The following is a 13,297-nucleotide window of genomic DNA, read 5'->3' as shown; positions in this document are numbered from 1 at the left end:
AAAGCAGTTTATTGCAACTTCTTGAATTCATAACCTGAATAAATAGACATATGTGTTTGTAACATTGTAAACAAAATAGAGTGCATGCAGGAGGAAAGCATTGTAAAACTAAACATTCAGATTAGATATACTGTACACTAATAAGCGTGTGAGTAAATAAATACTAGATGTTGACCATTATTCAAAGTAGCAACAGGGCAATAAATATTAAAGACACAAAAGCCATTCTATAATAGGATCGGAGAAGGAAGTTTGGATGTGGGCAGGTGAATGTCCACTCTGGCCTTTTCTCAATTGGATTTGCTCAACTTCTGCATCCTCTCTCACCTCCTTTTTAAAAAGGTAAAAGGTAAAAGGTAATCGAGGAGAGGCAGTGTAGAGAGGGGACGTGTAGAATGTATAGATAAAACGATTTGTAGTATATTGTTTTTAAACATGTACATGCTTTTCTCCTCAGACAAAACGAAAGCTGGTTCAAAGGGGGTGCGGCAGATTTAAAAACTACTCTGCGAAGGACTCTGGTAGGATACACATGACTATCCTCAATCGAAGGTGGCTATCGAGGAGGGAAGGACACTCTTCCGTTCGCCTACTAACGAATTGACATCTCCTCAACCACAACGGTTTCCGAATCACGGAGGAGAGAGGATGAAGGACAGACGTTTACCCAAATGAGAAAAGGCATATACATGCCATGTCCCTTAGTAGAGGACGTTTAATTTATGTAAACTGAAGGAAAAGTCGTCTGATGACCTGTGTACATGGGACACCTTCTGCATTAAATTAGACAACCTCCATAAAAAAATGTACAATTTGATATAGGCACACACAAGTAGACCTGTACCTGCATTTGTTCCAAGGAAGAGCTATGTTGTGCCCTCCATGGACTGGCCTCCTCCCCTATAGTGGGGCTGCTGGGCCTCTGTAAAGGATGAGATTGTAATTATTAGTGTAAATGTTTCTGGTGTTTTGTGGTGTAAAACTGAGTGGGTTGAGCATAACACATCAACCCTGTAACCCATAGAGAGACAGGCTACACATGTTTAACAATGTCATTTTTTTTGTGGAGTTTGCATTCAATTGTCACTCCATGTTGCACACAACAAGCTTCCATTCCCCCTGTCACAAGGGGATTTATGGCTGATTTAAGATGAAAGATGAAATCGTCAACCCTGTTACTTTATTTGGCACTTAACCTCTTGAGACAACTACTTTTTTATGAAGTTGAACATGTGCTCTTTATGACCACAATTTTAAAATTGGGTGAAATAAAACGTTTACTTTGACCGAGTTACAGTACACTTCTCAAAAGGCACTAAATTGGCGGAACGACTCACCTGCATGTGCAAAGAGGTGGACGAGTGTACTCGAGACAGTCTACCGCTGCTGCCATTTTGCCATTCTATGTGGTTTCTCTCTAGGTCCCCCGAGTCATCTAGCCACTCTCTGGAGGGATGCTTGGAGAGGGAGTGGCTGAAACATCAGACACGTGACTTTAGATACAACATATTAATACGTAAAAAACTGTCAGTGACACAATGCTGATGTCACAGCTGAAATACAGAGGGAGAAACCACTTACAGCATTACCTTGCGGACAACAATGGAAAACCCTAACCTTGCTGGTTTGAAGAGCTCCTGTCTTCCTGAGGGTTGGTTTGGAGTCTGTCCCACATGACCATGCTGCTCCTTTTGGAGGACAGGCTTGACCTTTGGTAGATCGGCCATCATGGCGTACTCCTCCCTACTCCTCTCCGTTGACTCCCCCGACAACTGGCCAGACTCCGAGGACTCCATGGAACTCTGGGACGAGGTGTGCCTTTGCATCTGAGGGGAGGGACTTAGGTTGCGGTTGGTCAATCCTTTTGTGTTTGGGGAGGAGCTACGAGTCTCCAGACCCTGCCTACTACTGCTACTCCAAGTGGTTTCCCAGGTGACAGCAGAGGCCCTCTGAGAGGGGGCAGATGTTTTGTTCTCTCTGCCCTCCCTGGATGGGGAGGTGCTATGTAGGAAGTGGGTGGAGCCTCGCCAGGCGCCAGGGGAGGGGTTAGAGTCAGGCCGAGCATCACCGTAAGGGTTTTTTCTCTGGTAAGAGAGGCTGGAGTCACCACCACTGGTGGTTTTCCTGAGGAGTGACTGACCTGGTGGGTCATTGCCTCTTTTGGATGGAGAGGAGTTGCGACTGTCACGGCTCCGACCGTTGAGGGCCCCACTCTTCTCAGATTTGTGCAGTAGTGATTGGCTGGGGGTGTCATGGCCCCTCCTTGAAGGGGAGGAGCTACGACTACCACGACTTTGACATCTGACAGAGCTGTTTGTCTCTGATTTACAAAGCAGTGATTGGCCAGGGGCATCATATCCCTTTCTCAAAGGGGAGGAGCTTCGACTGTCTCGACTTTGACTATTCAGGTAGTTTTTGGATTCACTTTTGCGCAGTGATGACTGGCTCGGGGTATCATAGCCTCTCCTAGAGGGAGAGGAGGTAGGACGATCACGACTTTGACTTCTGACAGAGCTATTCGTCTCTGATTTACAAAGCAGTGATTGGCCAGGGGCATCATATCCCTTTCTCAAAGGGGAGGAGCTTCGACTGTCTCGACTCTGACTATTCAGGTAGCTGTTGGATTCACTTTTGCGCAGAGGTGACTGGCTCGGGGCATCATAGCCTTTCCTAGAGGGAGAGGAGCTTCCACTGTCACGACCTCGACCATTTCCATAGCCACGTGTCTCACTTTTGCATAGCAGGAATTGACAAGGAGTGTCAAAGCCACGTCTAGAAGGTGAAGAGCTACCACTTTCATAGGCATGAACATTTAAGTCATTCCTAGAAGATGATTTCCGCAGAGATTGTCTTTCGGCATCATAACCCTCCCTAATGGGAGAGCCACACCGGCCGCCGTGTCGACTATGACCATTGAGAGAACTGTTTGTTTCAGATTTGCGAAGGAGGGACTGGCTGGTGGCATCGTAACTCCTCCTCGAGGGAGAAGAATTGCGACTTTCATGACCATGACCATTTATCAAGCTGTTCCCATCAGATTTGCGAAGCAGGGTTTGGTTGGAGGTGTCATAAGCCCTCCTCGAGGCAGATGAGCTTCTGCTGTCACGGCCATTTAAGGAGTTACTTGTTTCAGATTTACGGACCAGGGATTGTCTGGGGCTTTCGTAACCCCTCCTTGAAGGGGCGGAGCTTCGAGTGTCACGTCCACGACCATTTAAGGAGCTGACTGTCTCATTCTTGCGCAATGCACTTTTAAAATCTGAAACAGAGTTGACCTGTGATATGGAACCAACTGAACTGGCCATCGATATTACATTTTTATTCAAGCCTCTAATATCAACACCTCGTCCAAAAGAGCTCTGGGGGTGACCTCTAGAAGTCTGGTCCCACCCCTGAGACCAGCCCTCAGAGTCTAAGCCCCATCTGTTGAGGGAGGTGGTACATTCACTTCGTTTGAATGGGGAGGTGTTTCGTAAGGGTGAAGAGGAGCGGGACAGAGAGGAGCTTTGTCTCGATGAATTTAACTTCCCAGACTCCTGATAGGAAGGAGAGTTTCTTCTACTGTATGAGCTGTTGAAACCCCTCCGGTTAGTGGAGGCCAGGGATTCTGCTATCTTAAAAGGGGTGGGGCTTGGGGAGCGAGGGCCCACCTGAGCCTCAACCTCGATGGTGAGATCAAATGCGTCAGGAGGTTCAGGGATTTCCAGAGGCAGGTCTGGGTTTAGTATCTCTGGGTTTAACCTCTCCGATGCCAGCCCCAGGTTAGGGTTCCTAAAGGGGATGGTAGCTTTGGGCTCAGGGCTCCGGTTGCTGTAGAGGGGGTGTCCCCTCTCTGAATGGCGGTAAACGGGAGGGGGGCTCTGATCCCTGAGAGAACGGGCTCCTCCCGCCCTCCCCAGAGAGAAGTAGCCACTTTCACGATTCCTTTCTTCTTTTAACCCTAAAAAAGAAAAACACTCCATCACATGGTATACTAAACGCTGTTATTATTGATACATTCCAAGGAGTTCTAAGGACGTCCACAACACAGTTCTACAAGATACTTCCACACTACTATCAATAAGTCCCATCATGATATTGAACACAGGTACCTGACAACATCATCATGTAAATAACACCTATGAATGTAATAGGATACAGTTGAAGTCGGAAGTTTACATACACCTTAGCCAAATACATTTAAACTCAGTTTTTCATAATTCCTGACATTTAATCCTAGTAACAATTCCCTGTTTTAGGTCAGTTAGGATCACCACTTTATTTTAAGAATGTGAAATGTCAAAATAATAGTTGAGTGAATTATTCATTTCAGCTTTTATTTCTTTCATCACATTCCCAGTGGGTCAGAATTTTACATACACTCAATTAGTATTTGGTAGCATTGCCTTTAAATTGTTTAGCTTGGGTCAAACATTTCAGGTAGCCTTCCACAAGCTTCCCACAATGAGTTGGGTGAATTTTGGCCCATTTCTCCTGACAGAGGTGGTGTGACTGAGTCAGGTTTGTAGGCCTCCTTGCTCACACACACTTTTTCAGTTCTGCCCACAAATTTTCTATAGGATTGAGGTCAGGGCTTTGTGATGGCCACTCCAATACCTTGACTTTGTTGTCCTTCAGCCATTTTGCCACAACTTTGGAAGTATGCTTGGGGTCATTGTCCATTTGGAAGACCCATTGCGACCAAGCTTTAACTTCCTGACTGATGTCTTGAGATGTTGCTTCAATATATCCACATCATTTTCCGTCCTCATGATGCCATCTATTTTGGGAAGTGCACCAGTCCCTCCTGCAGCAAAGCACCCCCACATCATGATACTGCCACCCCCGTACTTCACGGTTGGGATGGTGTTCTTCGGCTTGCAAGCCTCCCCCTTTTTCCTCCAAACATAACGATGGTCATTATGGCCAAACAATTCTATTTTTGTTTCATCAGACCAGAGGACATTTCTCCAAAAAGTACGATCTTTGTCCCCATGTGCAGTTGCAAACCGTAGTCTGGCTTTTTTATGGTGGTTTTAGAGCAGTGGCTTCTTCCTTGCTGAGCAGCCTTTCAGGTTATGTCGATATAGGACTCGTTTTACTGTGGATATAGATACTTTTGTACCTGTTTCCTCCAGCATCTTCACAAGGTCCTTTGCTGTTGTTCTGGGATTGATTTGCACTTTTCGCACCAAAGTACGTTCATTTTTAGGAGACAGAACGCGCCTCCTTCCTGAGCGGTATGACAGCTGCGTGGTCCCATCGTGTTTATACTTGCGTACTATTGTTTGTACAGATGAACGTGGTACCTTCAGGAGTTTGGAAATTGTTCCCAAGAAAGAACCAGATTTGTGGAGGTCTACAATATTTTTTCTGAGGTCTTGGCTGATTTCTTTTGATTTTCCCATGATGTCAAGCAAAGAGGCACTGAGTTAGAAGGTAGGCCTTGAAATACATCCACAGGTACACCTCCAATTGACTCAAATTATGTCAATTAGCCTATCAGAAGCTTCTAAAGCCATGACATTTTCTGGAATTTTCTAAGCTGTTTAAAGGCACAGTCAATTTAGTGTATGTAAACTTCTTGACCCACTGGAATTGTGATACAGTGAATTATAAGTGAAATAATTTGTCTGTAAACAATTGTTGGAAAAATTACTTGTGTCATGCACAAAGTAGATGTCCTAACTGACTTGCCAAAACTATAGTTTGTTAACAAGAAATTTGTGGAGTGGTTGAAAAACGAGTTAATGATTCCAACCTAAGTGCATGTAAACTTCCGACTTCAACTGTACATGTGGTTAAGTGCAGTCCTCACCTGAGTGTCTGCCAATCCTGCCCCTGCTGTTGTCCTCCTCCATCCAGGCTTTGGGGTTGGTTCGGTGGGGTGGTGGGTCCAGGCGAGTCATGGTGAGGTGGGTTGAGCGGTGCCGGAGAGGCAGGTAGTCGTCCTCTGCACTGATGGAGCCACTGAGATCAGCGTAGACACTCTGGTCCCGACAGCTGGAGGAGGAGATAGTGTGAAGAGGAGATAGTGATATAATGGTGGAGAGGGAGAGAATGAGGGAGTGTGAAAGTATATATATTGTCCCTCTAGAATTGCAATATAAGGCTCATTGACTACTTGGCTTACAAAGCATGCTCAATGACCTTCTTGTTTGACGTTCTTTGTACCTAGTTCGTAAATGACATTTCCCCCCTGCAAAATACCTAAATATAAAGCCCAATGAAATGCCAAGTCTCCAAAGATATCTCAACACAAGTGCATCGAGTGAACAAACATTATTTTGTACTAAACATTTCTCCTTAGTGGAGCTTCTATCTCAGACACACACTAGAGCCAATAGATTCTGAAGAGAACCTGTCAGTGCTGTCGTTGTCTCCGTCACAGATGTAGAGGTCACAGTCAGGGCTCAGGATGCATAAGGAGCTCTCCTCGTAACCCAGCTGATCTCCGCTGACATCACAGTAGCTGCTTACCACTGACAGGCCATCAGAGTCCTCCTGATAGGTCAACGAGAACACACATACCACTCACAAAATACGGCAAACAAAAATAGAACATCAGCCAATAGGGCTACAGATGACTTAATGTATTGAAGTGTAATACCATGTTAACTAGCACTTTCTCCAATTGTCAGTAATTCTGGTTAAACTAAATTCAATGTCCATTTCCACAAAAAACAAATAGCAGACACTGACAAATACTGTTTGTACTATGAGAGAAAAGCAAACACTGACAAGATAAGACAGTGAGCAGCCATAGAAACTAAACGTTTTGTTGGAACTAGCGCAATTGAACTCACTAGGCCTACAATGCCTCATTCATTTACAGATACAAATTAACAATGAACACAGGTTTAACACAGTCATCATTATCAAACCTGAACGCAACACCTCCAAGTCTCTCTTTATAGATCCATTTCCATATGGGGAAGTTCATGAAGTGTCTCCCCTCTGTCTCACTCCTCTGTTCCTCAAGACGTCCCTCTCATACTCACACGTTCTGTCTGTCGCTCGATTAGAGTTACACCGTTGTAACTCTACCTAGATTGTAGTTCTCCTCATTATTATTTCATAGCAGTTTTTTTCTTGACATATACAACCCTTCTGGGTTGTCTTAAAATACATATTCTCATCTTCAGTTTGACTTGAATTCATGGCAATATAAACAACAACTTTATAATATTATAGTACAAGGTAGGTATACAAAAGGTATTGCAATGTAACACAGCAATGAAAAGCAATGAGATAAGATCTGACTTCCACAAGATGTATATTTGCCTAATTTATGGCAATCAAAGGCAAAACAAGGAGAGTGCTATGCTACCAATAAACAGTCGTGGCCTCATAAATGAATGCGCCTTTGCAATGACATACTATGTGTAGATGTGGGCCGGCCGGTGCTTTCTGTAACCTGCCTTCATGTATAATGTTACCAGTGATTCCCAAAAGGGCAGTAAATGATCTCCCTTCATTAATTTGTAATGGGAGCATTCTCTTCACCGCCCTCTTCATATCTTTCCTCCTCATATGTTCCTCCTTATTCACTACACTCAACACGCAACACAGGGTCATACCTCACCAACGTCTGTTACTGAGCACTTTGTAGTTGAGTTGAGTTTATTTTAACAGGGACAGTGCACATTAATCAACGTTTCAGTAAAAGTGCCGGTTTTAGCCAGCCGGCTAATTTTCAACCGCAGTCCCTGGGCAGGGTATTAAAAACAATTACAATATAGACAATCATTGAGCAGTGAGCACATGCAGAGCAACATAGGACAAGCAAGACATAGCATACAGACAGAGCAACATAAGACAAGCAAGACGTAGCATACAGACAGAGCAACATAGAACAAAAAGCAGCAAGACAAAATTAATAAAAGCAACAAAGTGTTTCCACACCTCACAAGCTACAGACCACAGACAACATGGAAAGCGGCAATACACAGCTAAGGATTATGTTCACAAATCTGATTGACCTTTAGCCATGTCTTCATACATTTTGTGAAAGTGTGATATGTGGTGCAGTTATGTGTGTCTGATGGCAGTGTATTCCAGACATCGGAAGCTCTCACAGAGAAAGCGGATTTACTAAAGGTGCTTTTCCTTTAGGGAACTATACAGTCACCTCTCATGGCAGACCTTGTGGATCTGCTGCCATATGTTTGGGTTTTCTGTTTAACAAAAATACTGAGTGGAGGGGGAGCCAGGTCATTTAGGATATTGAATACAAGACATGCATCGGTGTATTGCACAAGATTCTCCCAACTCAGGAGCTCATGCTTTCTGAGGATGTAACAGTGATGATGGCTATTGGGCTTCCTATCAAGCACTTTGAGAGCCTGTTTGTAGACAGACTGAATAGGTTTTAATGTTGTACAGCAAGCTTGGGCGCAACTAGTCAAGCAGTATGTTAAGTGGGGGAGTATGATAGATTTGAAGTACAGTTTTGCTACCACTGTAGTCAAACAATTTCATATAAATTGGAAATTAGCTAGGTTGAATTTGGTTATCTGAATGACCTTTTTCACATGCTTTTTAAGAGAGGTTGGAAGTAGGATAGTGAATTCAGAACTGGGTGTTACTGGTTAAATGGAGTAGCTTCCCCTTCCGAAATGATAAAGTCTGCTAGCCAAAGTTTAAGTAGACTCAAAGTCAACATTACCACTCAGCCATCTCTCTTACTTCCTCTCGTGTATTGATCCTTGACTGTTTGACCTCAATGTCTTACCTTCCACCTGTCTGTATAGGCCCAGATAATCACTCACCACTCTTCTAATCCCCTCTCCCTCTGTCTTGGCACTGGCATCCCTCTCCACTGCCTGTGGTGCTGGTAGTAGTGTTGGTGGAGGTCCAGTGGCTTGCCCTGGCTCCTTCTCCACTGTGAGGCTCTGCTGTGGTGTTTCGGCTGTACCCGTGCCTGTACTCGTGTCCGAGTGCAGGTGCTTCTGGCGCAGGCAGTCGTGGCAGCGAGAGGAGTCGAAGATGGTGGGCTGAAACTTGGGACAGATAAGGTCATCGCCAGAGAGGGGCATGGCGCGGCCGGAGGTGGCAGGCGCTCACTCATCGCACCCCTCGGAGAACACTGAGGAACAACACAGGCTGTAAAGGCAGATAAAACCAAACACAGTATTTAATGAGCCTAAAACACCACAAAGTAGAAAAGGTGGTTGTAGTAAAACAGTAGTACCAGTAGTACTTAAGGAAAAATTGTGGATTTCAAAAGAATATAGTCCATGAGGAGAAAAAAACAGCTAAAATCCTTTCAACATTTATATGAAATGTACAGTGTAAGACATTGATGGGATATTATTGCAGCGTAGCTGTAGTAGGACAGTGTAGTAGAGCTGGAAGCAATGCTGTAGCATATTTGATCCACAAGGGTCATTATTTCATGGTTAGTGCGATAAAACGGAACAGTTAAGCTAAGTGAAAACTAATCACACAAGAGGATATAGTGAAACACAATACAGAAAGGAAGATGATAGAACTCTTTCCAGCATATCATTAATATCATTACTAAACGTCACTGAGAGCACTTGGTAACATCCCATATAAAAACATTTCAGCAATGAAAATCTAAATACAAGTCAAAGTATTGAATAAATCATTGCTAGATTTCTTAATGTGTATTATTTTCCATTGAATTATTTTCTTCTGAATTTGAGAGTAAGAGGTTTTCAACAATACCTGACAGAAGACTCCTCAGCCATCAGTTAAACTGAGAATATGCCATTTAGAGAAAGATACTATACTGTCCATCAGACCCCCGGCACATGCCTCTTCCCCTGCTCACAATCCCCCCGAGGCTCTTACTCTTACATGGATCTGATTGGCTGTTCCGACAATGGATGAAACTGATGCACTTCTGACTGCCATGTTGGCTCTGCTTAACATTACAGAGAACATATCAGTCTGCCAGACCTAGAACCAATATGGAGTCAGTTGCATGACAGTTACTCTATTGAAGGTTGTATTAGATATCATGAGCTTTAGAAAGCAAAATGAACTGCTTGTGACAGATGGCACGCGTTAGCTCAGGTTAGTGTAAATAAATAAACACTGCTAAGGTATGAGAATAGCATACATTAAGATCCTTGATTATACAACATTTCTTGAAATCAATCAAACAAATGAGGGCATAGAAATGTCTAGAAATACACACGTAAAGATCTATTCTCTGATGCTCTGAAAAGGATGTTGACTGAGGAGTCAGGTTTCCTATCAAACAATAGGCTATAGAACTAGAGGGATTCACAGACTATAGGTTTATACAAGGATATAAACGCTACAATAATATTAAAGCAAGTGATTCGTATATATTCTTTTCTTTTAATCAAACTTTGAGCATATCCACATTGTATGAAATACAACATTACCAAAACAGTTAGCATATAAACAAACATGTAGAAAGGAGAGAGCATAACAAAGGAAACAGACAGGTTGTGTCCAATTGGTTAAAACAAAACAGTGTTTGAAACGGCTGCTCTGGATCGAGCAGACATTGGCTTTCAATGAGAATGAATATGTGCAGTTTGTGTATTGGTGATTTTGTTTGCTCCGTAGACTTTCCAAACTGGTACCATAGAAACTCTAAATGTCCATCCTGGCTGCTTAAGCTCCTGATCAAACAAAGAGGCCAGACCGACCCTTACACTGCAAATCTATTTTTTCATAACTCTCAGTCCTTGTGATGTACCCTCTTCCCAGTCAGTCTGCGTCTTTGCTTTTTGCTGGTCCTCCCAACTCTGTTCTTCTCAATTCTGCCCTTCTTGTCTGTGGCACCTGGCTTTTTGTCTGTTGGCCGGCCTCGTCCTTTGCCTTCCTGCTTCCCTTTCCTGCTTCCCTTCCGCTGCGTCTGGTGAGCGTGGAGCGAGGCGTTCAGTGAGCAGATTCTGCAGAGAGATAATAACGTGTGAGAATAACTTGCCACCACAGTGCTCATATTGTTATATAGGCATCATATTAGACTAAATTAGCTGTCAGAACTGAATACAGAATGAGAATAGAACAGGAATTGGGGCTCATTACTATTCATTAGCAGGGTATATAGCACAGTTGTTGAGGAATAATGCAATTTGCATAAATAATTACCCACTTTTTTTAAATCCTCCAGTGATTATGACCATTATCAATAACATATAAATGTTATTGATAGACATGTCAAATTACACATTTACATTTTTTAGGATATGAAGCCACAAATTGTGCATTCAAATATTTTAAATATTATTGACAAGATTACAAGTGTTTTTCATTAAATGTGAGTGAGGATAAACACAACATACTTTTTATTGAGGATGGGATTCCCAGATTTCTTTGGCATAGCGCTCATTTTCTCCTGCTCCTCCACCTCCTCCTCCTCACCATCCTCAGTAATCTTCAAAAGAAAATGTACAGTTTGAATACCTTTCAGAGAAACAATTTCAAAACATAAGAACACGGGACGTGGAAATCAGCAACAAATGCTTTACCTGATTGGTTGCTGGCGCAAAGAGGCTGGCCCCTGTGAGGTCAAGGTCACTGATGGTTGTTACAGTAACAGTATGGTTGGGGTGATCGTACTGTACAGACTCGGTTGTGCCCGTTATCACATCCTCCAATTCATCTTCTTCATCATCATCCTCATCTGTGGAGAGTTAACCATAACAATAAGAGTAAGTAAGCAGATGAAATGGATTCACACGACATGTTAACTTCTGGTTAAACCTGAAATCACAGATAAGGGCAAGTGAAGGCAGCCAACAATATTCTGTCAAGCCTGGCTAACATGTTTAATTATTTTGCTCAAACTCACCGAGAGCCTCTTTTCTTTCCTGCAGCAACTTCAAATACTCCTTGTGTCTCTGGAATTAAAGAGTAAATATGATTCGTGCCCCCTTCTGTCCACATTATTAGTATTCCCTTCATCAAAAACTCTACTAAAGTGACAAGTTTTACACACCATGTCTATTTAATTAACACTTAAATTAAATATTGTGCTTTCTTTTAGCCGGTGTTTACCTCTTCTTTGACTCTCTTCTGCTCCTCCTTTATCTTGGTCTGGATTTCCACCACTGCTGCTTTCCTCCTCTCCACCTTTCTCTTGTGGAATCCTGTCAGATACTCCCTGCAGGAGATACGATAAGTCAAATAGATGAGTACATTCATGACAAGTCACTTGTGGTAACTTTCTTGCATTCACCAATACTTGACAATACTGATAGGATTAATGGGAACTTGGCAAACAAATTAGAGGTCTACTAAACACATTTCTCAAAGACAGAGAGGCAGGATGATGTGGCTTATGATTCTCTATCAACGATGAAGGCATATCAAACAAGCTGACCATGTAAATGAGACCTACCTAGCAATCTAGCTAGTTTAGCCAGAGATGCTCTATAGTTAGCTAACGTTAGCTTGCTATGCGTTGAGGGACTCCTGTGCTGTTTATAATGTGCCAAACTCACTGTCGCTCGTTATCGTTGAACATGACCACACATTTCTCTCTTTTCTTAGATCCAGGTTTAAATTTCTCATGCTTCCCCTTTTCCTTTTTGTTCCAGTTCTTCATGTTTTTCATTTTGAGAACACGTGAGCTTGTTTTTCAGCTAGCTTTTTGCTTCAGAATATCCTGCTTTGTATGTGCATCATACAATGTGGTCCGACTGGGACAACCTCCCAAGCACTTTGGTTCTTTGAAATTGTGGCCATTCTCTCCAATGCCCAGTTCTAGAAGAGTAATTTTAAAAAGTGCATTGAAATTAAATGTTATTCAGAATTCTGATGCAAGTAAAATAACATTGCCGTGCCTACATTAAACATTGATAAGTGTACAACTCTAATATTGCAACCATATTTATGGACAATCTGTTGAAAATACAAAAAGCAATTGGCTGCTATCAAAAATGTAGCACTGTTGAAACCAAAGCCTACGAGGGTGGAATAATCTGTTTGGTGGACACTGCCTACCCCAGAGCAGTGTGACCAATCCAAATTTGATAATGTATGTAGCTGTGCAACTTTCAAACAGAGACCACATTCCACTCTGAACATGAAACCAGGTAGTCAAATACTGGGAGCCACAGTCTCCTGGGACATTCCTACAGATTAATACAGAAAGCAACTCTGGAGACACAATAGTTATTTCTGCTGTGGGGAGTGGCTGTAAGACACCAATATTCAGCCCAAGTCAAAGAAAAGATTTCAGCAAGGGGAGATGGAGACAGAAAAGGAGGGCACATACATCATGAGCTCAATAATAAAGGCCAGGGACTGAGGAAGAGGGAGCTGAGGGGCAGAGAGAAAGAACCAGCAACTAGCTAAGAAAGCAGGA

At 42.9% G+C, this 13,297-nt stretch overlaps 2 protein-coding genes across 2 annotated transcripts; both read right to left on the bottom strand.

Moving 5' to 3' along the window:
- Nucleotides 1–1,005: 1,005 nt before the first annotated feature.
- LOC120044028 (serine/arginine repetitive matrix protein 2) lies at nucleotides 1,006–9,017 on the bottom strand. Its single transcript, XM_038988620.1, has 7 exons — nucleotides 8,751–9,017; nucleotides 6,341–6,483; nucleotides 5,798–5,982; nucleotides 3,391–3,940; nucleotides 1,618–2,772; nucleotides 1,338–1,473; nucleotides 1,006–1,011 (listed from the first exon to the last, which is right to left on the bottom strand). The coding sequence occupies exons 1-7, from the start codon at nucleotides 9,015–9,017 to the stop codon at nucleotides 1,006–1,008; spliced, it is 2,442 nt and encodes an 813-aa protein (XP_038844548.1).
- Nucleotides 9,018–10,290: 1,273 nt separating this feature from the next.
- On the bottom strand, nucleotides 10,291–12,605 carry LOC120044578 (nucleolar protein 12-like). Its single transcript, XM_038989241.1, has 6 exons — nucleotides 12,432–12,605; nucleotides 11,986–12,091; nucleotides 11,780–11,828; nucleotides 11,457–11,611; nucleotides 11,271–11,362; nucleotides 10,291–10,877 (listed from the first exon to the last, which is right to left on the bottom strand). The coding sequence occupies exons 1-6, from the start codon at nucleotides 12,542–12,544 to the stop codon at nucleotides 10,664–10,666; spliced, it is 729 nt and encodes a 242-aa protein (XP_038845169.1). The 5' UTR covers nucleotides 12,545–12,605; the 3' UTR covers nucleotides 10,291–10,663.
- Between the last annotated feature and the right edge of the window lie 692 nt (nucleotides 12,606–13,297).

This window comes from Salvelinus namaycush, chromosome 3 (assembly GCF_016432855.1).
Source record: "Salvelinus namaycush isolate Seneca chromosome 3, SaNama_1.0, whole genome shotgun sequence".
Lineage (NCBI taxonomy): Eukaryota > Metazoa > Chordata > Actinopteri > Salmoniformes > Salmonidae > Salvelinus > Salvelinus namaycush.
Note: the sequence above shows the minus strand (reverse complement) of the source record. Positions and strands in the feature narration are given on the sequence as shown.

Excerpts from the sequence above, each read along its gene's own strand:
- LOC120044028 (XM_038988620.1), bottom strand. The coding sequence starts at position 9,017 with ATGCCCCTCTCTGGCGATGACCTTATCTGTCCCAAGTTTCAGCCCACC. Across the intron at positions 6,484-8,750 it reads GAGAGGGGATTAGAAGAGTG|GAGGACTCTGATGGCCTGTC; the intron begins GTGAGTGATTAT and ends TTGACCTATCAG. Across the intron at positions 5,983-6,340 it reads GACAACGACAGCACTGACAG|CTGTCGGGACCAGAGTGTCT; the intron begins GTTCTCTTCAGA and ends CTCCTCCTCCAG.
- LOC120044578 (XM_038989241.1), bottom strand. The coding sequence starts at position 12,544 with ATGAAAAACATGAAGAACTGGAACAAAAAGGAAAAGGGGAAGCATGAG. Across the intron at positions 12,092-12,431 it reads TTCAACGATAACGAGCGACA|GGAGTATCTGACAGGATTCC; the intron begins GTGAGTTTGGCA and ends TATCTCCTGCAG. Across the intron at positions 11,829-11,985 it reads AGAAGAGAGTCAAAGAAGAG|AGACACAAGGAGTATTTGAA; the intron begins GTAAACACCGGC and ends CTTTAATTCCAG.